Source organism: Tachypleus tridentatus, chromosome 10, assembly GCF_004210375.1.
Source record: "Tachypleus tridentatus isolate NWPU-2018 chromosome 10, ASM421037v1, whole genome shotgun sequence".
In the NCBI taxonomy this organism is placed as follows: domain Eukaryota; kingdom Metazoa; phylum Arthropoda; class Merostomata; order Xiphosura; family Limulidae; genus Tachypleus; species Tachypleus tridentatus.
Genome location: NC_134834.1, coordinates 51,459,260 through 51,484,627, shown reverse-complemented (window position 1 = coordinate 51,484,627; position 25,368 = coordinate 51,459,260). Strand labels below are relative to the sequence as shown.

Genomic DNA, 25,368 nt, shown 5'->3' with positions numbered 1-25,368 from the left:
TGAAAACATGGCCCACTGAGGAAAGAAAACACAACCCCAGGTGGGATGTTATGGTAAGGATCAAAATTGTGAAGCATACAATAAAGGCAGTTGCAAACAGATGAAGTTCATAAGATTTAGTGTACAAACTCTGGACTGGAGAAGTGCAGAAAGCACCAGTGCAGAGCCAATGCCCCAAATAGTGAATGGGGCCCAACATCTTCAAGACCAAGGTACTAGCAGAGCCATAGACCAGAGACCCATAGTCCAGTTTTGATTGAATGAGGGCACGATAGATCTTGAGCACAGAACATCAATTTACTCTCAGAGAGGTGGAAAAAGAGGACACGGATGATATTCAGTGCCTTTGCACACTTGACGCATAGCTGCTTGATGTGTAAACCTTGGAAACTATAATTGTGATTAACGCTTATTAATCGGGAAACTACAGATATTTATCAGGTGCGTTTATAGATTTTGAACATTATAAACTGTTTAACTTCAGTGAATTAACTTTGGACGTTAATATTTCTGAGGATATTAGATATCTTCGTCAGAGAAAAGTGAGCTTGTAATGATGTAAGACCAACCAAGAACAGAGTTAGCTAGCTACATAAAGTGAACTGTGCAGATATCAAATCAAGTCTAATTTAATTATTGTGAATGATCGATAAATTATTGTTCCAGACCAGTTATAAGACTCAATATTGTTTGAAAACTTTTGTACTTAAATCATTATTTCTAATAACCATTATTATAAATTGTACTGTTCTTTGTATATTAAAATATACATATTAATAAAGAAAACTGTGTATCAATCTTGTTGGCAAATATCATAAATTTGATACATATCAACATTCCATTACCTGAAAAATTGAAATTACAATTTCAAACAATTTGGAATCATAATACATAATAAATTTGAGACTTTTATAAGTTATAATACGTAACAGCTTTCATTGAAATAATGATAAACTAAGAGGTAAGACACCATAAAGTTATTCAAGTAAAATATATTTATTTTGCACATTAAAGTGTTTTTTTTCTACATATCTAATCCAATAATTAGGTTGGAACAACTAAAAAACAATTTCTCTTTGGAAGAAAAATATACTATATTTAAATTCATATAAGCATCCAAAAAGTCTGAGTACAAGGTACATTGTGACTTCACAAACTGCATTAATAATGACGTCAGTTAGCAAAACTATTGTACAACATCATATAATTTTCTGTGTAATTTTTAGACCACTAACACGTACTTTATATGTCTAAAGTTGCATTTAATAATCAGAATGTTCTGTTCACTTTTTACTACACACTAAACTGTGCTGGGACTTCAAATTACAGTCTTATACTGACCAGGTGTGACATAATAAATAGGTAACAAAAATTCCCTCGCTTCTCAGATTTAAACACTGTATAATAAAAGTTATGTTACCTCTCTCTTTTGATTTAACAATTATCAGAAATATAACTACTAAAACATTTGATATTCTGAGTTATTATGCAAAAATACATTCAAAATCCTTACTTATTAAATGTTGCAAGAAAGACATTGATCATAACATAGCTGGGACTCTGTTAAACTTTTTTAAATATTACTATGTCTATAGATTTTAACTTGTGTTATGATGTTTAAATTTAATATCAATTTACATAAACAGCTTTATGGCTGCAGAAACTGAACATTAAAGAAAATGACAGAATTCTCCACTGTTAATTTAGAGTAGCTAATTCAATAACCTACTGGCTCACATTGTCTTTCTTAAAAATAAAGCACATAAAGCTTATCTCTGTCATTTGATATGAATGACTCTCAAATGAAAGTTTAAATGAAATGGAAAGTTAAATTTACAAGTGCCATTTGGTTCCTGGAGCATTAATCTTAGCACTGAGAAAAATAATAGAATATTTAAGTATTAATGACCATTCAACAGATTCAAACTATTAAAAATATACTTCAAAAGACATTTAATGAATTAAAAATAAATCATTCACTTTTTATACACATAAGTAATTTGATATGTTCACAAAATTGGTCCCCTAAATACTACCTGCTGAGGAAGTAATACCAAATTCTATATTTCTATATTTGTTCACTCTTTCAATGTGGTGAAAGACACATGTAATTAATAAAATTATACTCATGAACGTACACTAAAATTACACTTGATAGTGAATGTGTATTATCCTAGTTAGGTCTTTTAATAATTTAGGAAACTACACAGTTAAATATAATGTAAACTAAATAGTTAGATTTACAAAACATATGATCTTTCCAGAGACAAGTATACATTGATGGATTTGTTTTGTGATCATAATAAAAGTGTTTATCTTTGGAAAAGAAATTTTCATTTTCTACTTGAAGTAAGTCAAGAGGAAATTGTCTCCAAGAAATTGAGGTATGCATCTACAGTTGCTTCTGGAGCTTCCAGTTGTGGATAATGGCCTATATTTTCTGGTAATACTGTCATACTAGGTTTAGGAATGATAGCTCTGAAAGAATGAAATATGTTTTATTGCTAATAGAACTGTAATAGGAAAGGCTTAAACTGATTTACATGCATCATACAAAATAACTATATTACGTATGATTATACACTATAAAGTATGTTCTATATAAATTGTAAATATGGTAGAAACATCTTCGTTCCTAATACCCTTAATTTTTGCAGATGATAGAAACACAAATAAAACCTACATCTATAAAATAACAAAAACCATATGGAAATTTGTAATATCTCTTATGCTAAAGAAAACTATTATAATTTTACTAAATTACAATTTTCTGTTTAAAAATGTAATAACATATTATATAAAACCAATGGAAAGTAATGTTTACATGTACATACATCTGTTAAAATTAAACTTGTTTTAAACTTCATTTAACAAGAAAGTATACATTTCTTCTGTGTGCTTGTTTTAAACAAAGAAAATCCAAAAGCACCAATTGAACCGAAGATAAATTTGTGGGAACTATAATAAAACAGATTTGAACTTCTCATTTGTTACATATTGTTGAAGACACTTTCAATTAAACCTTATATGTAATGGTTATATTGAAACATCTACAACATAAACAATGTTATAAGAAAAAGAAATGGACTTAACAACTAGTGGGAATACAACAAGAAAAGTAAAGAAGATATCTTATGTGTCAAAGACAAATTAGACAAAAAACACAAATTGTCAAAAAAAGTTTCAATGCATTATTAACAAATACTAAATTAAGAAAAAGTAAAAACAATTGAAAAAAGTTGTCTTTATTTTTATTTATTTTATTTATAAGAACATAACTAGAGTGATCACATAAATATGGTAGGTGGCATGAGCCAATGAATGCTTAATGCACTAGAAAACATGGTTTAGAGCTCAACAATATAGGTATAGTTTTTAAAAGAATAGATCAATGCACTTTCCATATACATATGTATGATGTATATCATTTTTAAAATCTACTTGAAGGAAGGAAACCTTCAATCAATATTAAAGTTTATTATAATATTATTCAAATTAAAATGTTCATCAGTTGATTAGTTCATTTATGAAAGATGTCTGTTAGGTGATCCTTAAAATGCATTTATACACTATGGGAATTTTAACTTATGAAGAAAGTCCAGCATTCAGAAAAGGTAAACAGAATGTAATAAACTACATTGTGTAATTAGCAATTAATAATGTGTTACATAAATCAGCTTATTATTCTTTCAGGTGAGTGAAAATATTCACAGATTTCATTAGCTTCAATTGTGTGGGCCTCAATTAAATTTTGGCTGGGTCAAAGAGATGCATTTAGAAAATATTATTATTCAAATCTTTGCTCCTTTAAAAAACATCAAACAAAATTTAAAAATTTGTAGTACATACTGTAGGGATTTCCACATTTTGATAAAAGTTAAGAAAATATTTTCCTTATCACCCAGATAAATATAAAAGAATATATTTATCTGGATGTGAAGGTCACTTTTTCTTAACTTTTATCAAAACAAAACTTCAAAATAAAATGAATTGAAATTACATAAACATTCACTTAACACTTTTTTTATATTTTTCAGTTCTATCAAAATAAGTTATAGAAAACAAAACTTGATGAATATTAGAAACAAGATAAAGGAAAGAAGATGTTAAGAAGTTTGATAGTTTTCAATATTCATTTACAATAAACTGTTGAAGTATTCTCTATTACAGGTGGATGTTAACTTGCTATTATTGATACAGAATAATCAATTAAAATTGCAATGTCAGGAAAATAATCAACTACTTTAAGTTAGTGTTTCTAATTATAATTGTTTTTTATTATTCACATCACCTAAGTAATCAGAACACTGTTATTAAGATTCCTCACTGTTTTGATTAATTCAAGGTTGCTTAGTTCAACCGATCAGTGTCATGACCTACAAATATAATCAACTGATCTAAATTAGTGTTTTTGATTATTCCAGCTATCCAGTTCTCCTTTGAGAATAATCTTTTGGTCGAATGTAATCAATCAATGAGTCTAAAAGGCTTCATACAGTCGATCAGAATTATTTCATAAGTCACAGCAACACAAACATTACACATGCTTAACTCTGGACTACAAAATATAGTCTTATACAACATTTAGTGTGAATCTATTAAACTATAGAAACTGTTATCTATTACTTTTTCCAAAAAAGTATTTCCATGGTCATTTTAAATACCAAAGAGAATATCCCAGTAACTGACTTAAACTGTTGAGGCAACAATGGGAATAAAAATAAATGTGTAAATTACAAAATAATAATAATGCACCTTTTGGTCCATAAAGGATATCTTTACTCCCTAAACAGAAAACTAGTTAAGTTAGACTCAACTACACTCAAGTTAGAAACCACAGCTTCAATCAGCTTTTAACTAAACACATGAAACAAAATTTACTATTCTAAATGTCAATTAGTTCAATAGTTTACAACCATCTCATAAGACAAATGAAACTTGTTCAACTGAAGAAATATTTAACAACTTTCCAACTCTAACATTTATGACCTCTAGTCCTATGGACTTTTGAATTCAGCACAAAAAAATAAAGATTTAAGGTTAAAATAATAAGCTAATTTCTATTTGAGAATTCATACCCCAAGTTTCTTTCAGTTTAAAATTAAATTATGAGATATGCCATCTGGCTCAAAAGCTGGAAATACAGGAAACTTTAAATTTAATGTACTTTTCAAAGACTGGATCCTGTAAGTTTATAAGTTTACTATGAAATTTAAAAGTTGGATTCATTTCTAAAGGCAGATGAGAAATATTAATAAATGAAAACCTGAAAACATGATAAAAGGATTTCTTTATGTAAAAACCAAAAACAAACAATTGTTGATTCTACAAGTGTAACAGGCATCAGATTATAACATTTTAATATGGCAATTATTATAAGGTATAACAATTAATAGGTTAGGACTATTGTGGTTTGATAAAAAGCATTTATTTTCAGTTCTAATATACACTGAAGTGTATTTCAACATAGAAGCTGAAATGTTTAGTACACAACTAAAATTGTGACAAAAAGCTTAAAGAGATTCAGACTAAATTTTGAACTTGGGTAAATGTTGATGAAAGAAAAAAAAATCTTCTGGTGAAGTATATGAAAGGAATCCTTTATTACATTTTGTCAAAGCTTTATAGATGGGCTATACTTTCTTTTAAAAAATCCCAAAAAAATCTAATACACTTAAAATTCATTAGTCATGTTATAAACCTGTTGAAATGCTAAGTGTGACAAAATGAGGGGGAGCATGATAGTTAGACGAAGTGTAATTTTATAGCCTGGAGCTATGAAGTTTCAAAAGTTAAAGCTATGAGAAAAAGAAAACAAAATAAATTCAAGTTTAAAATATGCACCATGAAAGATCTCTTCTAAAACTCTCAGAGCTATAAAATAACTCTTAAGCATAAGAAATATAAAAACGTTATAAAATGAGAGGAACACAAAATGACTAATGTATGAAAAGATAAAGTGGTGAGATACAACAGATAAAAACTAAATACAATCCCTTGATGAAGCAGTAAAAAAAACAACAAAAAAACTTAAATTTAATAGTTTTAAAAATTACCAATTGGTGGAGACTATAGAATAAAATTAAAAACTTAATCTTTAATGTTTTTTTCCATATGAGTTGATATCAACAGTTGTGTTTAACAAATATTGTGAAAACTGGATTATTTTATGATTTTTTATCCATTGTATATGTTTTCAGTAAAACTTTCTACTTGTATAACCAATTTACCTGTAATATTCTATGAATTCAGGAGGATTTACAGGATCTGCTGGTCCATATATCACATGTACTGAAAAGGTAAGATATTTTATCAGGATATATCACAAAGATGTTAATTACATATAAATATTTATTTTTACCTCACATAAGCAAACCTGAATTACTCTCATACACAGAAAGAAACAAAGACAGCAGGAAAGTTTGATGACTTCACATATAAACAGGACTTCTAAGAGTAATAATCTGTCCAATCACACAACCAGATAAGTAATATAAAACCAGGTAAATCATAAAATGAAAACAAATATGAAGTTCTGTAATACCTTTGTTAGTTTTAACACAAAGAATTTTTTCACAAAACTATACATGCATAATTATCCCAGAGCTAGTCAATAGCAGCCACTGCCAACCCTCAGATTACTTGTTGGGCCAAATAGCAATATTTGATTGTCACTCTCAGTGCATCTAAACTGTAGAGTGATTTCTACAGTAATAGCCCATGAACCACAAATTCTTAGATTCACAGTTCAAACACACAAACCACTAAGCCAAAGAAGTGCTCTTAACCCTACCAAGTATACTACCCAGCCCATAACCACGAAAGTATCCAAAAGAAATACAATAATTTTTATAGCATATATTTACAAAATGCTGCAAATTATTAGTAAACATTACAAGCCTTTCATAAGCAAAATATTAGGTTTATAAAATTAAGATTTTTTTTTTAAATTAAAGTTTGCTCATTTTTTCTCTTTCAGAATGTTGACTACCCAACAGAGTAATTTTGATTTTAAGATTAAAAATACTTTTCTTTAACTGAAAATTGTCAAGTTTCATTTGTGTATTCTCTGTATCCTTTCTCGGTAATCATCAAACATGTTTGGATAAAACTTTACATTTAATGTTTTATTTTATCAATGTTAGCTCTAAATTGTGTTGCTCAATTTGACTGATCTTGTAACCATCATAAAAATTAGGAAACTAATCTAAGTTACCTTTCATTATTTTTGTGTTGTTTTAGAATAACTGCAAATTGTAATACAGATTAAAAAGATTAAAATCTTGTAACAATATACAAATTAATACCTATTAATTTTTGTTTTATTGACCTTTGAAAAATTACTTGGTGTACATGCAGCTCACTTTATCATATCAAATAGCATAATGTAAAAATATTTATGGTCAAAGTTTACACTATGACCTTTTCACACTTTTCTGTGGTTATTTTATTGCTAGCAGGTGTCTTTTTCAGTATGAACAACATATTTCCAAAGTAACTTTCCTGAGAAATTATAATTTTTTCATACCTATTTTGTGTATTTATTCTACTGTTAGTAGCTGAAATAAAAATCTGCAAAATATAAAGCAATAAGTCACCATTTCTGTTTAGGTGTTTACCATACCCCGAGTACTTTGACCCCATCAATATCAAATAATCTTTTGTATCAAAATTCTTAGAACTTTACCTGCTTTGAAAGCAATATAGGGTAGAACGTATCATCTCATTTTTAGTTTAATAGTTACAGAGATGTGTCTAATGTATAGTAAAATGCTTATGCTATGGCTTTGTAAAATATATGGATTCATCCAATAATATTGTTAGGTATTTTAATGTTGGTTGATAAGCAGACATTTCTTAGTATTTATTCCAGTCCCAGTGCTGAAAACACAGCAAGATAGGATTTATCAGCTGGTTTACACAGTACAGTAGTTGCAACAAGAACTGTCTAAAGTACTATATAAAAAAGAAATAAACTATCTGTGATATGGCCCCATACAAAGTTGTATCTTATCCAATAAACTTGAGTGGTCAGAATTAGTGGTAATATAGGTGTGGAAGTGCTTACAAGCATCCTGTTTCCTATTTTACCATGCTTACACAGTAACCAACACATGAGGAATTTTCAATATTTTGTAAGGTAGAGCAAGGTTTGGGTTACTATACATTACATATGTATAGATATATATTATTACTACTTATAAATAAATATTTGAAGTTCAGTTGTTTATCTTGAAATATAAACAGTAAATAAAAAAATTTCAGAAAATAATAATATACAATGTTTTGAAGTTCTTTCTCACAGTCATGAGTCATACTTGCTAACCCTCGTCTAAACTCAAGTGTTTATGCATGAAAAAAATAATTTATGTAAGCTTTATATAAGCATTCTTCAACATAAAAGATAAATTACTATATTGATACCACAAAAATCTATGGTAATTTATTATGTTTCCTAACTATGCTGTATTTGGATCCAAACAAAATTTAATTTCTGTCCATAAAATAGCATTTATCATAATACTTCTAACTCTCCAACAATATAAGAGCTTTTCTCTCATAATTAACTTAGAAAGACTAACAGAATTATATCGAGGACATGTATAGCTTTTAATTGGTTATAAACTTTAGGTATACAAAAGTAGGCATACATAAATAAGTATTCTCAAATGAAGCAGTAGTTGGTGGAAACAGTATGGTGGACTTGATAAATGTTATGATATCTCAACATTTAGAAGTGGGAGGTTCTTATTTTATACTTTAGCTTGCCACAGTTGGAAACTTGAATTTATAGATGATGTATTATGGGTATCATAAAATGCAATCTGACAAAACCCAGAAACTGACCTACCATGTGACACAAAGAAATCAATATGTATAAATTTACTTTGAAATTAAGAAATTAACTAATGTATAAAACTAAAATCTGAATATAATCTACAATTTAATGCTAAACTTATTCACATACATTTATAAAATAGTGGTTCAATAAAATGTTGAATACAAGTCTGCAAACATGATGACATGCCTTCTGACCCATACCCATTTCGACAGGGTTAAGATCATGATATATTGTAATGATACTGGCACCCAACTAGTTGTTATCTCACCTCTGAGAATCATTTAAGCTAAGAAGATGCTGAATCATATCATAGGTGTGAATGTTTGGTTTAGTAGTTGGCCAGGTATGCTGTGTTTGTGACACAGTGCTTCTAGCTTGGAGGTACCGTGCTGTGTTGAGGTATAGAAGCACAAGATAGTATTTTGTGTTGTAGACTTCAGACGAGGTCTTGAGTTGGAGGTAGCTATGTAACAGTCACAATGGAAATTTGTTTGCTTGAAACCAAAGTAGTGATAGGTCAGTAGGTAACAGTATCAGCTTTGGAACACTACAATAAACTGATGGTCATTGGAGTCAACCCATTGTCAAGGTAGATTTTTTAACCTCTTATAATACTCTTATTAATATAAATGTCCTACATTCATACACTTCAATAAAGAGTAAATATTTTATGTAAATTCATGAAAAAATTCACTGGTTAATATTTAGTTACCTGGCAATAGAGTCTTCTGAAGACCACCTACCCAGCGTTCTTCATTTGTCTTTCTCTCTTCTAGATAAGAAAGAAGTCTAAGTGGGAAAAAAACCATCATTTTTTTAATTAATAAATATGATATAACTAGTAAACATGGATGAAAATCTACAAGAAAAGATTGACTGTATTTGTTTGACAAAAATAAACAGTTTAACTGCTAAGAGCTATTTAAAAACGATCTGTTTTACAAAACAAATTACAAGATTTAACAGCATACTGTATGCTACACTGAAATCTTCTTCATCAGAATAATTAAGTTTTCAATTCTGATTTCTTCCAATATGTGGCCGTAATAAAGCCATAAACATAAACTGTCATATTTATGATGACAATGCTTGTTTACATCTCATCATAATATCTCATACTAAAATGTTATGTTTACAATAGTTATTGTGATATAATAAAATTTTGCACTAGGTTTCCCTAGTAATCAATATCTGTCAAAACTTATCAAAATGCAAATATTACAAATGACAATCTTAGTAGTTATATCCCCAGAATATCTTAAAGTAAAATATACTGCACTTAGAATGATAATTCATTGTTTATCACAATGCTTCATAATAAAATGTTAAACTTAGGATGATAATTCATTGTTTACCACAATGCTTCATAATAAAATGTTAAACTTAGGATGATAATTCATTGTTTACCACAATGCTTCATAATAAAATGTTAAACTTAGGATGATAATTCATTGTTTACCACAATGCTTCATAATAAAATGTTAAACTTGTATTTATCCTCTTAATACTCAATATTCATCACATTTCATAAAATATTACATTTATTATCCTAATTCTCAATATTTATTATAATATCGCATACAAAAAATAATACACTTACGATCCTAGTACTCGATATCCATCATTATGCCTCATAATTCCCCAAAAATCTCGGAATTCTGCAGTAGTTGGCCAAGTCTCAGGTCCAAAAACTTCCCCAAGTCTGAAGTATAACACACAATTTAAACATCATAACAAAACCATAATCTACTTAAGCATCAGTTAATTTACAACACACATCAAGTTTTGTAAATCTTGCTTGGAACTAATTTTTTCTCAAGACTTGTCCCCACTTTATAATAACCAGTTTTGTGTTTTAAGATACAAATATCAATGCTAAACACAAACATGCTAATATAACAAACTGTGGTAATTATTGAATATATGTAAAACAGTGAAAATAATTTATTGAGAAGAAAAAAAATAACCATTAACAGCTGGAACAAAAACTAATATTTTTTTACAAAAAAAACAATAGATTTATATGGGCATACCAGTTGGTAATTCAAGGTATAAGTCATCAGTATAAAGTACTAGGTTTACATCATTATATTATTTATTGAACCTAATATATAGTAATAATCTGTGTTTTTCTTATAGCAAAGCCACAAAGGGCTATCTGCTCAGCCCACCGAGGGGAATCAAACCCCTGATTTTAGCGCTGTAAATCCAGAGACATACTGCTGTACTAGAGAGGGGCAGGTAACAACCTATTAGAACTAAATAATCTGAAAGGAAAAGAGGTAACTTCTCCCAATTTTAATTAATTTTTAAGTTTATGTACAAGAAATACTAAAAATAGCAAACTCCAAATGTCTAACTTTTATAAATAGATAAAATTTATTCAAAATTACAAACTTCAGATTGTTAATTAAAAAATCAATGAATTGTGATTGATGAGATAATTGTAGTTTGTTTTTTATTCTTCAAAGTAATACATAATTTTACTTTTGGTTGCCTTTGGAAAGACTGTACTATGCAACTAGAAACACCAAAATTTATATAAATTACTCCTTTACTAGGCTGTAAATCTGCCTCATTTTGTTGTTATAAAAGATAAATATATTCAATATTTAAAGAATAAAGCAAGTTATTTTCATTCTGTGTGCTATAATCACTGGAACCAGTCCAAATAAAGAAATAACAGAATACTGAATTGCTAGTTAAATTCCGACAGTTCATTATTAGAATTAAAGCATCTTGAGTCATATTCAGATTGTAAACTGTGCCAATTTTTTCACACATTAAAACAAAGTTAAGCCTAAACTTAATTTGCTTTCCCTTCAATACATTACTACAATGTACACTAATTACATTATGTAACAAAATTTTTAATTTTTCTTGTTCCTGAGCAGAGAGTGTTATTTCCCAATTGCTTATGCTTAAAGTAAATATAAAAACCTATTTTACTCTTCAAATTTTGCTTTTGTGACCTGGGAGCATATAACAAAAACATGATGGGAGACTATATTTGAGGGCTAATATGTAAAAGTGATTTAAATTGTAGTTGCAAATCACGAAACACTACTCACTCATAAACCTTTTTGTATAACTTTAGTATAAATACATGTAAATTGCAATTCATATGTTGTTTTATTCACACCTTATGTAAATGAAAATGTGTAAATTTGCCTGTTTTTACATAGAAAATAGGTTAATTTCTAAATTTCACTATCCAGGTCACAAAAGCAAAATTTGAAGGGAATAATGGCCATTTTTTGTAATTTTACAGCATATGCAATTAAGGAATAACACATACCATCCAGGAACAAAATTTGTGTTACATAGTGTTATTGGTAATATAAATAAAAGTGAGGTATTGTTATATTCCCCATTGCTCTAATGATGCAGCATATTCATATTCCTCAAATAACATTTTTGACACGATGACTACAGTTCTTTATGAAACTGATTGGTGGTCTAGACTGATTATTCAGTAAATAGAAAAAACTGTTAAATATGTACAATGTTTACAATTTTGGGATCCTGGAAAGTGAAGTGAAGACACAGATACTGAAATTACCTACAGATATTATGTCATTACTTTTTATTTTTTGATAATTAAAGTTAGAATTTGACAAGTTCTTGCTACTTACAATCACCTGTTTATAAACGAATATTTGCTTAATCTTATTAATCGATTTTATGACTAATTAAACAATTTACTGACACATCTCTAGCCTAGAATTCAAGTTATTATGCATCCAGAATTCAAAATAATTACTTTTAAACCATAGTAAATGTTTTGAAACATACTTTGTATAAATTAAATCAAAACTTCTAAATCAAACTGAAACAGACTTAAAGAAATTTAAGCTTAGTAACAAATTTTACACCTGAACTTAAGATTTTAAAAGTTTATTTGTTAAAAAAAATAATAATAATGGGCTATCTATGTTGTGCCCATCATAACTATTAAAACCTAATTTTTAGTATTATAAGCTTTCACACTTACCATTGAGCCTCCTGGAAGCCTTATACATAAGAATAAAATAAGATATATGTACAGAAAGCACTGCAGAATCTTTTTGGTAAAAAAAACTTAGAACAGTAGTAAGAAGCAAGCTGAACAGTGTGAATTAATCTAGTAATATGTTGACTACAATGGAAACTAATTATACACCATGTATTAAAACAAATTACTTTTTTAATCCATTACTGTGCTGAAGAGACAAAGTATTGCAAATATTCTTCAAAGAAATCATTGTTATTAAGCTCTTCATCAATAAATACTTAACAAATAAAATGGACAATTTTAATTTTGCCTACAAACATTATGCTTCAATAAGAGTATATTTACTGTTTTAAATGAAAAACTAGAATACAAATAATTTTATGCAAATTTTTGGGCAGTTGTTCTCATGCTAATGAATAGCTATAAAAACACATGTATTTTAAAGTTTTAACATCAACTTACGCTTTTCTAAAGACATAATAATTGATGAATTTTGACACAACTGTACCAACAAGAGGCAGGACAAGAATCTGAAAAACATGTATTACAGACCTTTATGCAAAAATGTTCAATAGCAAATGTACAAAAAATTAGAACATTTGTAGGGTATGATAGCTATAGTGTAAAAGATTAAAACTTATATCACTTAAACACCAAAACATAGTAAAATACTAAAAACCAATAAACCTAAAAATTGTTGTAAAACTAAGTTAACTACAGATGTGAGAAAAAAATTTACTTTAATTTCTTTTATAACAAGTATTTAGTTAAATACTGTTCTAACTAAAAGTATTTAAAATGTTTTAATGATCATTTGAATACTTTTTACACTTGATTCTCTAATAGAAAAATATACATTTAAATTATCATTAAAAGTAAATTTGTACATCAGAAGAGTAGTTTCAGAAAACACAACAGCTTATGAATTTAAAGTTTTGTATTTTATACCTTTTGTACTAGTCTGGGATGGTGTTTTGTAGGGAAAATTCCTGAAAAAAAAGTCTTGTTTCAGAGGTTTTTAAAAAGTATTTTCAAAGATTAAGTTCAGTTGCAAATTGATTTATTACAAAAATGTTGATGGTGTGTAAAACCTATTCATTTACTATCCACACACTTTGTTACCTTCAAATACAAGAAAAATCAAATGTATACTTTTGTCATGCATTGGGAACAGAGCTTCTGATAGTGAATTATAAATTTAAAAAACAACCTTTAAACTTTAAAGTATAATTGGATGAAACTAGGACTATCAAAATTAAACTAAAAACAATTATCTAAACGTCAGTCTCAGATGTTATGCCACGTGGTTCTGCTTATATACGTGTATGTACTACACACACATTAAATATTAGGATACTTTTAATTAATAATTCATAATTAATAAACACAATTACAAAAAATAATGTTAATTTAAACTAGTTTTAAAGAAAAACTAAAATTACATGTACCAGTTAGAATAAAATACAGAAAACAAGCTTATAAAATAAAACTGTATTTTCAACTTTTCCATTTATCATGCCAAATACAAGTTACCAAGAGTTAGCTCAAACCAGGTTACTATATTTTAAAAAATTGTTTTTCAACTCAAGTTTCCTACCTCCATTTAAAAAACACAGAGACACAATATTTACATAATTCTTCTTTTCTTTAGCAGCATCTCTTTAAAAAAAAAAGTAAAAATATGTATGTCAGTTGGAACAATATATAAAAGGATATCCATGCTACAGTAAAAATAGAAACACAAGAACACAATCAAATAATGTTTTGTTTTTTTAAACTAACAGAATTAGAACCCATTAAAAATAACAGTATTTGCTAGGTAGTGTTCAAATATTTCATTTAATGTATTAAACTATTCAGTTTCTACATCTAAATCTTTCAGATGCTCAATTAATGAGAAATATAGCATCAAATATATCAACTTACAAATGTCTTGCAATGAGCTCCTGGGCTACAGTATCACCATAATCATGTGCTAAGATATGAACTCTATTAATCTGTAGATTTTGCAGAAGTTCCTCCACAATGGAAGCTTGTTCAAAAATAGAATATTTGTGAAATCGCTGAAAGTGAAAACGTTCTTACTGGAAAACTGCACTGTGTCAGTACATTGCCACAGATGAAAACAAAATGTACAAAATAACATCTCAATGCATGTTCTGACTCACTGTGATGAATGAACAGAGTATGAACGTAATAAAGAAGAGACATCTTCAGTTTTTAGGACATATTACAAGAAAAGATGGTACAGAAAACCTTCAATAACAGCAAAATTGAAGGAAAAAGATTAAAGGCTTAAATTGGTGAACATCAATAACTGGACAGAAAATAAAAATGCCAACACAAATCTTTGATACGATACCAGAAGTCAAAGTGAATGGATAGTCATGATTGCTAATATCTAACAGACAAGGTATACAACAAACAAGTATAACTTCCCTTTTAATAAATTGTACAACTATTTGGCTTTCTGAGTGTACTTATTACATGCAAGTATAAATAAAAAGACAGATGTACTTTCAACTCATAACTGAATTGTTAAATAATCACTCATTGAAATAATTATCAAAAGATTTGAAATAATTAAACATGCTATGCAATGACAACAGCCTAGCATTAATAATATTTATTTTACAGTTATGATAAATCACAAACTTTAGAAAAATTATGATAAATACACAATAAACTTTAATTGAAAAAATGCTTTTTTGCTAATTTGTCTTTACTTAAAGAGAGCTTACCTTTATGACAACTTACTACTAAAATATTTTTAAAATAAGCTTTTAAAACATTTGAGGAATAGAAACTGAGCTTTACACATCAGAGGAAAAAAGAAAATATATATATACACTACTGACCAAAATCTTAAAGCCAATGAACACAAAGAAAAAATATGCATTTTGCATTGTTAGACTCAACCACTTATTTGAGTAGAGTTTCGAAAGATAAAAATAAAAAAAGGGAAAATGTACAAACTATGAAATTAGCCTAAATACTAGCTGGTCAAAATTTTAAGACCATACTGAAACAAAACATTAATCGGTAAACAATGAACAAAATTTAGTAAATTGTGTTCAAGCATTAGCATTCTCAACATCTCCCACTGACATCTCCTGTGTTACATTGGGTAAAACCATGGCAAAGGCTAAAAGTTGACAGACTTTGAACATGGCAAACAGCAGCTGGCTACATTGGCATGTTGGAGAGAGTATCCTTATTGACTGAAGGCCCTCGCTTGTGTGGAAATGACTGGATCTTTCAGCAGGACAATGTTGTAATCCACAATGCCTGCAAGACAAAGGACTTTTTGATGGTGAATAACATGATTCTTTTGGACGATCCAACGTGTTTGCCCCCACCTGAACCCCATTGAAAATGTTTGGGGGTGGATGGCAAGGGAAGTCTATAGAAATGGACATCAATTCCAAACAGTGTATGATCTTCATGAAGCCATCTTCACCACTTGGAATAACAATACAGCCAGTCTTCTGCAAACACTTATATCGACCATGCCAAAGTGAATGTTTGAAGTCATTCACAATGACGGCCATGCAACTCACTACTGAGACTTCTTGTTGGGTATTTCCTATCCTGTTTAGGACTTCTTTTTGGTATGGACAGTTAGTATTTAGGCTAATTTCATAGTGTTCACATTTTCCTTATTAAATGGTAAAAAAGTTTTTTATTTTTATTTTGTCTTTTCTTATTTTCATCTTTCAAAGTTCTACTCAAATAAGTGGTTGAGTCTAACAACGTAAAATGCATATTTTTTCTTTATGTTCATTGACCTTAAGATTTTGGCCAGCAATGTATATATATTTCTAAAATTTATTTTGTGTTCAACATCCAATGCACTAAAGTTTAGTCTAGTGACATTGATATGACCTCTGACAAAAATATTTTTAAAAGCATTTTGTTTCGTCCTTTTGAAGTTACATGAATAAAGAACAAATATCAGAATAGCCTCACATGTTTATTAACAAGTGGGAAGTTCTATGGACTTCTGTGATTTGGAATTTCTAGAAAAACCTTTATAAGTTACACTTTCAAAGCACTATTATATTTTAGACAATTTGATAAGAAAAATAGGATATAAAAATTTACTATCAATATAAACAAAAGCTCATCTACACTTCCAAGTTTACATGTATTATAAGGATAAATAACAAACTTTAATGTACTGGCTGTGCCACATAGTTTCACAGTACTCAGTGCTCTTTAGGTTAAAATATTACCAAGACAGATATAGTAACGCTAAGTTTTAAACAATACCTATATTTATGCAACAAATATCAGAAAAGAATGTCATACTCCACACAGCAATTTATCTCCAATTAAATGTAAAAGCTATAGGCAAACATTAGAAAACTTTAATGCCCAAAATTTTTATACTTTACCGGCTTATCACTGAATCCAAATCCAAGAAAGTCCAAAGTTATGGCTCGACCAAACTTCCTTTTTAAGGCAGGCCATAACTACAGATGAATTTAATTTCAAAGCATTATGTCAAATTCTTACTAAAGTTTTTAATATCATATATTTACAATACACAACTACACTAATCATGTTTCTTTAACTACAGTCTAGCACTGGGAAAACCTTCCAGAATTTACTACACTAATGAAGATAATACAGCATTATGAATAAATAAAATATCAATGTAGTTTCAACTAGATTGATTTATTGCTAATGTAAGTGGTATGTGGGTTAGCTGTAGTTTCAACTAGATTGATTTATTGCTAATGTAACTGGTATGTGGGTTAGCTGTAGTTTCAACTAGATTGATTTGTTGCTAATGTAACTGGTATATGGGTTAGCTGTAGTTTCAACTAGATTGATTTGTTGCTAATGTAAATGGTACATGGATCAGCTGTAGTTTTAACTACACTGATTTGTTGCTAATGTAATCAGTATTTGGCTGATGAGAGTGCCTAGCCTGTTGTTAATGTTAGCACTTAGAATATCATGCTACTTGTTATCCAGAATAATTGTTACTTGCAATTAAACTAAAAAAAAATTCATTTTCTAAATATACTAATATTCCATATTTGTTTTTATGAAAATGTTAGAATTGGCAACCTTACATACACAAAATCACAGGTGATCAGGATAGTAAATCTTCCAACGTTTCACCTAAACCTGAATATGATAATTACAATTATTATATGATAATATCTCAGGAACTATCTTCAGTAGTGCTCATCACCCCTCAAAGAACAATAATTTAAAGTGCTCTTAACTAGCCCATGAGAGGTTTCTAGTAAGAAGTGTATATTATATAACAGCATTTCACTGATCATTGTTATTATATATCAGTGATAAATCAAACCATTTCAAGAACTGCCAATAAACTGACTTGTATTTAAAAAAGAATATTAAGCCAAAAACATGGTAACACTGCAAAACGGATATCAACACACATTGTTTCTAGTTTATTTCTTAACCACAACTGCATGAACAAAATTAACTGACAGTAACACTTAAATTGTTCTACACACAAACATACCTTGTACCAGTCAAAACTTGATGTTGGAAATCCATGAAGACAGATAACAGTGCCAGTCCCACTACCTGGCTCATCTGAAATTAAGTTAATGCTGATAGTGAAAAATTCTTAACAGATGTATTCTTATTTCAGCAATAGTCAATAACAGAAGCACAATAAACCGAGCAATTTGAATACATTTAATTTTTAACTTAAAACTAAATATCTTTAAAATATAAGTATGATTTCAATACATTTTGTTTCAATTCTAAAAGAGTATCACTAACTATAAAAAGATTTATTTCCTTTGTCACTCTGTTGAGAACACTTTCACATTTGTTTTTTAGCAATGCATAACAATATATATCATATAGCAACAAAACTAACCCCTGACTTTTCTAATGCTAACTATGGTGTTTATGTTAAATGCACAATATTGATTTGTTAAAAAGGTCTGTTTTCTTATTGTAGGCCTTTTTCAGTTGGTGATTTGTTTATAACTTCAGTAATATAACAACAAAATAGTTTAATTCAGAATTTTTATGACATTGGATTGTAGCCAAAAGCAAAATAAAGTTTAAGTAGTGTTTCAGCTGAGCTTTATGTTGCATTCATATATTAGGAATAATGCTTAAATTAGACTACAGTTAGATAAACTATTACTGAAGTTACAGTCATTGTTTAAAAACTTTTAAATGGTGAATAAATGTTAACTGATAAACATTCTTTTGGTATTTTAATTTTCATTAATCATTCAACAATGATTTCCCATCATTTTTAGGTGCTTTTACACTAATAAAGATATAATTAGCTTCACATGCACAGTTAACAAATCAAAAACCAAAAGTGAGAAATTCCTCCATCCAGGTTTTTTTAGATATATAGATGATTATACCTTGTAGCATTTTTTGGGAGAATTTTTCATTTGAATATACATGGTGACATTTTTTTCCCATCTTCATATGCCCTGAGCAGGAGAATGGTAAAGTGATACTCCTGATTACTGGTTTATCTTAACATGACTGTTTCTTATCCTTTGATAGTCACAGTTTGACTGAATGGAATTTCAAAGATGAAAGGTGTCTCATTCTTGTTGGTAATACGAGAAATGTTATAAAGGTGTTCTTCAACAGCCTCATGAAGTAATGCTGGTACCCAAATAGTTTGTCTTCAAGATCATTGGGTATACATTGCATGATAGAAGTGCATCAACTTATAAATATGTCATGCCTTTGCATTAAGTCATAGCACCACTTTGGAGATGCTATAAAGGTGCTACTGGGATTCACACTTTGTTATATGAAAAACTTTCAAATGAATTGCCCAATCCTGGTAAATATATTTCAGAAGTTGTTGCTAAAGCTGTAGGTATTATGTCTTCCTTCAACATCCAAGATGTTGGTTTGCTTACCTTGGGACTTCAATTTATCCTATGATTTTTAAGAAAGTCAAACATTTGCCTTCTTGACATTAAATTCCTTTGCTGCCACCCTGTTACCATAGTTTTCAGCAACTTCTGTTAAGTTAGAAGGCTGCCACTGTAGCAATTTAGATGTGCAACTCACAACACCAATACCACAAATCCAACCTTATATAATGGTGTTACTAACTATAATATAAATGTCACTTAAGCAAAGTGTAATTTTTATAACCTCCATCCTTATTTGTTTAGAGTTATAAAGTAGGAAATAATATCTATTTAACACAATCACCTGTCACATCTCTTTTACAAATTACTAACACTTCTTTTTGATGTTTAATTTTTATATTATCCAATTTAAAGCCAAAGTTTTAACTTTCAAATGACAATTTTGCTGGCATCTGTAGACAGAATTCTTTATGTTATCATTCACTTTGAAATTCTTTCTCACAGGAATCATGTTGATGAGCTTAGCTGAATATTTAAAGGAAATTATCACATAGTTAGAAAGCCAGAAAAATTATGATAGTCATAAAACCCTGTAAAGAGTTAGAGCACTTAGAAAAACAAATAAAACAAATTTTTTTTCTGAAAACAAAAGAGATGTTTATTTAAGAGGTTTTATTTGTTATACAAATGAAATTTGAAAATGTTTAGCTGGAGAAAAGTACTTTTAATTTTAACATGAAAATAATTTTGCAATTGAAACATTCAACACTGCTATTCTATATATTTAGGGACGAAACTTTGTTAAAATACTTCTTTTTTCATCTATGAAAGACTTGTAATGTTTACTAAAAGCTCGACAAGTTTGTAAAGATACACAAAACATGTTAAAAGTCATAATACAGAAACTCTGAAGGTCAGTTTGCGGTCACATAGTTCTTTCAATTAACCAAACCCACAGTTAGAGAGAAGAGGATTTCTGTACTGAGTAGCATCTTTCAATTAACCTTATGAAATAAAAACAGTACCTGATCATAAACATTCAATAAAGCTTTGATGTGATAAACTTTGATTTCATGATATATTTTTAAATACTTATAAATTCAAATTTGCCATCTTCACATATGCACAGGGAAAAAATGTTTCAGAACAAATTACAAATACCCCATTGTAGTAAAGCTGTTACAGAGAACCATAATTAATGAACACCAACTGTGAATGGATTTTTAATGACTTAACTGAAACCTTGAGCTAAATAAGTGAGCCTAGAGCCTGACATTCTTTCAAACTATAATTTATAATAACTATACTAGAACATACAAATCAAACCCTCTCAACTAATTTTCTATCTTAGTTTGATTTGAGACTAATAAATGTTTAACAATTGTCAAAAATGACTAATCTTCAACCCTTGCTAATTTTTGAGCCCAAGATTTCTCAGGCAGTATTTTACAATAATTAGACTTGAACCCAGAATCCAAGATACTCAAGTTCTCAACCAATGCTTTATCATGATTAGACTTGAATCCAAGGATCTGTAAACCAATGTTCTATAATTATGTAGACTTAAATCCATAATGAAAAACGTTTTCATTCAATGTTATACTACAATTAGTTTTGAATCCAAGTTTTCTCAGACAATATTCTAGAGTCCAAGATCAAAGACTATCAACCATGATGTTTTTCAATGACTAGGCCTGAGCCTTAGTCTTTCTATCAAAGCTCTACAGTTGGCTGAACATGAACTTAGGACTTAATAAATGCCCTATAATGGTTAGATGTAAGCCCAACACTCAAACAGCCAATGTCCTACACCACAAATAGACTTGAATCCATGAATAAAAACTCATCACTCAATAAATGTTGAGTGTTGGCAGACTTAAACCCATGACTCAAGATTCTCTCATCTAATTCTCTTCCTTGAATAAACTGAACAGTAATGTTTTGAGCCTTAAGTTACACAAAATATCAAACATTCTGCATCCCACCATCATTCTTACATGTTACAAATTAAATCACCTCTACTATATGTTACAATTATGTTTTGATACTGTTAACAATTATCATCAAAAGTGTGGTACTTAAACCTCATGCAAAGAAAATGGACAAAATCCAACTTGATTTTTAATACACCTAGAGAGGAGCCTTTCAATCATTTTGATTTTGGGAGTTTAAGCAACATATCTTCTTGATCCTTCAATGTCAGCTCTTTTTATCATCACAAAGTAGAGTTAACTATGCATTGGATTATTCATCCCCTGAATCCTGGATTTCCCAAGGGAAATCTTGTTTTATTAATCTGGTATCTCTTTCCAAGGATGTTACTTTTATTTGGATGAAGAAAAGCTTGTGAACCAAGTGTAATCAGATTTTCAAAAAGGTTATGATGATTAGGTGTCACACAAAAGATCAGCTACAAAATTCATGAAAGTAGGAGCTGGAAAAAGACCAGTTAAAGGGATTGCAAGGTAGCAGGATAAAATAATGTAAAAGATTGATATTAACGCTCTGAATGGTTGGTTTTGTGGTTTAATGGTGAAAAGTATATATATGCCTTTAACCTTCTGGATGTAGGTACATAAAAGTGCATGTCACAACCTTTTTAATGGATTTACAACCACAATTTAATTAAACCACCTTCCTAAGTAATAAAATAACATTTTTCAATAGACTCAATATCAAAACATGGTTTATATATCAAATTTGAGTAATTTATGTTATAATTTCTTAAGAAAATGTTTAAATACCTTCTCATACTTCACTTCACTTTATAATTTATGTAAGTTACTTTTAAGTTTGAATTGTAAGTTACAAACTTGTATTATAAATATTGCTAAGACATAACTTAATAGCCTCAAACCATTTATTTCTTTTTAAATATACGCTAGAAAGTCCAACCCACACAACACACCTTCCAATTACACACTACTTTTGAAAGGATATCAGTAATAATCTGACTTCTGTTAATACGTTACTTTATGACCAACAGAAAGAGAAGATTTTAATTTACTGATTTATATATAATATCAGTTCATTCTCATGACATATTTCAAATTACTAAGCCTACAGATTCAAAATTGCTATCATGAGTTCAGCCCAGCAAGCTATGAGAATTATTTTAATGCACTCATAACTCAGAAAGTCAGTTAACTGTAGAAATTAAGAAACAATGTATACTTTATGTATGTTTTTATCTTGTATTACAAATTATACTGACAATAACTCTTACAAACATAAGGATGGTTAACTTCTACTGACACTTAAAGTTTTTGACATAAAAAAGTACAAGACCTGCTAAATTTGTTTTCATGTATATTTTTAAATTCACTGTTACAAAAGTAACTCAAATGTAAAAATCACAAACATAAGTTACATAACAAAACGTGTGGAAAAGAATCAAATAAAAAACTGATTTCTTTGCAAGATATGAACATTATTAAACACCATAACTTTAGCAGTGTTTCCCAGATGATTCCTCGACATTATACTGGTTTAGTAGTTAGACACAGTTAGAAAAACAATAAAATGGTACAATTAGATGAAAACAGATGCACATAATTATAATCCTGAGACTCTTAAGAATAAATACATGCAGTTTTCTGTTATAAACTTCATACATTCTAGAAAGAAAAGGTAATTTTTATTTATTTCATATTTTGTAGTGATTACAGTGCCAGTCAATTAACCTTAGAATATAGCATCAGGATAGGTAAAAATAATAGATAAAATATAAATTTTGACCAAAAAAAAATTCTCCTACTCATTTATGATGTTTAACAAGCTAAGCAAATGAACTCTTATAACTGTAAACTTTACAGAGATCTTTAATAAAGGTTTAAAATCTATAAAACATAGGCTAAGTTTCAGTTAAGACATTTTTATTCTTCAAACAGATGAAACTCTTGCAAAATAAGTTGCCATCAGTTCCCTCCACAAGAATGTAGAGGGGAATTGATGATTTTCTGAAATATAAAGAGTTTGCTTAAATTTATACTTTTTTGAATTATGTGTATCTATGTGTGAACATGTGCACTAAAGGATAGTGTATAACTGACAAACCTTCAATTTAATCTTCTTACTGGTAACATTAACGTACCTTTATAGAATATGTTGTTCTCTTTGTACTGCATGAATTTTCCTGGGCTTTGCCACTGGTAAACTATGGGTGATTGTGGTGGAGCTGGATAATTTAGGAAAATTGCAGCTCCAACTGCTAAAACACCAATCAAAACATTCACAATTGTTGACATTACTTCAAGGTTTCCCTAAATAAGACAACAATATCGATAAATTAAGTGAAAGTGACTATATTAACATGATAATGAATAAATAAAAAAAACCATTATTATAACTTTCATACTAAAATCACTCCAGTTGTTAACTTAGCTGTATACTTTACTAATTGAAATATACATCTTATGCTTACAAAACTAATTTTGTTTTATGATCATTTAAATGCTTAAAATTTGTTGTGTTCATCTAGACCTCCAGATTCCATACAATTTATAAAACTATTGCAAAATGAGCTAACATTTAGTACATATATGTTATATTTTATGAAAGACATACCATAATATAAAGGACAAAATACTAGGTATAATGACATATTTATAGATTATTCTTTATTAAACTGTAGTTTTTATGACCAGCACACACACATATTAATATTACAAGTCAGGTTTAAATTAAACTTAAAATATTGTTCTTGAGCTTGCCTAGGTGTATTTGTATTATTATATATCATGTAACATTCATTATTTAATGATGATTTCATATAAATTTGACTTCTTAAATTTTAGTAAATTTTACCACAAATATTATGTTTCGTTATGTTTTATACTATTACTAAATAATCTTGTAATTTATCTGACCACTTAAAAATTTGAATTTTGATAACTAGTATCACAGTTTTTAATTGTTGCAATTTTAGTTTGAGCTCGAGAAATAGTTACAGAAATAGAATTTAGAAATATCATTCCGGATAAGTGATTAAAACAAACAAATGCTATTGAGGTACCTAATGACAGTATGGGATATCAATATTTCAAGTTAATATATAAACCATGGTGCCTGAAAAGTGAAACTTTGATATGCCTCTCAGCTTTTCTTTAATTACATAAAGAGAACACGAAGGGTAAAGCAAAGGTAAAACTTTATTAAAACAAAAGTTATCTTAAAGCTTATAAAAACACAATCTAATTATAAGTTATATTGCAGTAATAGTTATCTTATTTAATAGTTGTTATTATTAATAGTACTCTTAAAGATACATTAGATTTTAAGTATTTAATTTTCTTATATAACTTCACCTTCCTCATTAATCTCACTATGTACAAGAAAATAAATTGTAAGTTTAAAGTTTATGTCGATAGAGGGATATTTTATATAGGTATTAAAGTTTAGGAGGCAAAATTATTTAACTCAAAGAAAGAAACAAAATTAAAAATATGCTTCAAACACAATACAATCATAATTTGCCATATTCGAAACTGTATAATGTAGATTTATTTCAATAATAATAAAAAAGAAACAGGTATATCTTTTATGTGATTAGAACAAACCTACTTGTCAGAGTTGAAAATGTGTTTTAGATCGAATTTTTCTTGACGAGTGGCCTAGATGTAAAAGACCTTAGGTAAATTGTCTTATAATAAAATAAAGTAAACTTTCTGTAACATTTG

At 28.7% G+C, this 25,368-nt stretch overlaps 1 protein-coding gene across 1 annotated transcript; it reads right to left on the bottom strand.

Annotated features, from left to right (window-relative positions):
* Positions 1-977: 977 nt before the first annotated feature.
* On the bottom strand, positions 978-25,031 carry LOC143229270 (mesoderm-specific transcript protein-like). Its single transcript, XM_076461382.1, has 12 exons — positions 24,997-25,031; positions 23,784-23,952; positions 18,343-18,416; positions 17,234-17,311; positions 14,763-14,899; positions 14,434-14,495; positions 13,785-13,825; positions 13,299-13,366; positions 10,443-10,544; positions 9,555-9,631; positions 6,231-6,291; positions 978-2,478 (listed from the first exon to the last, which is right to left on the bottom strand). Exons 1-12 carry the CDS (start codon positions 25,003-25,005, stop codon positions 2,355-2,357), a joined length of 1,002 nt encoding a protein of 333 aa, XP_076317497.1. The 5' UTR covers positions 25,006-25,031; the 3' UTR covers positions 978-2,354.
* Positions 25,032-25,368: the final 337 nt, after the last annotated feature.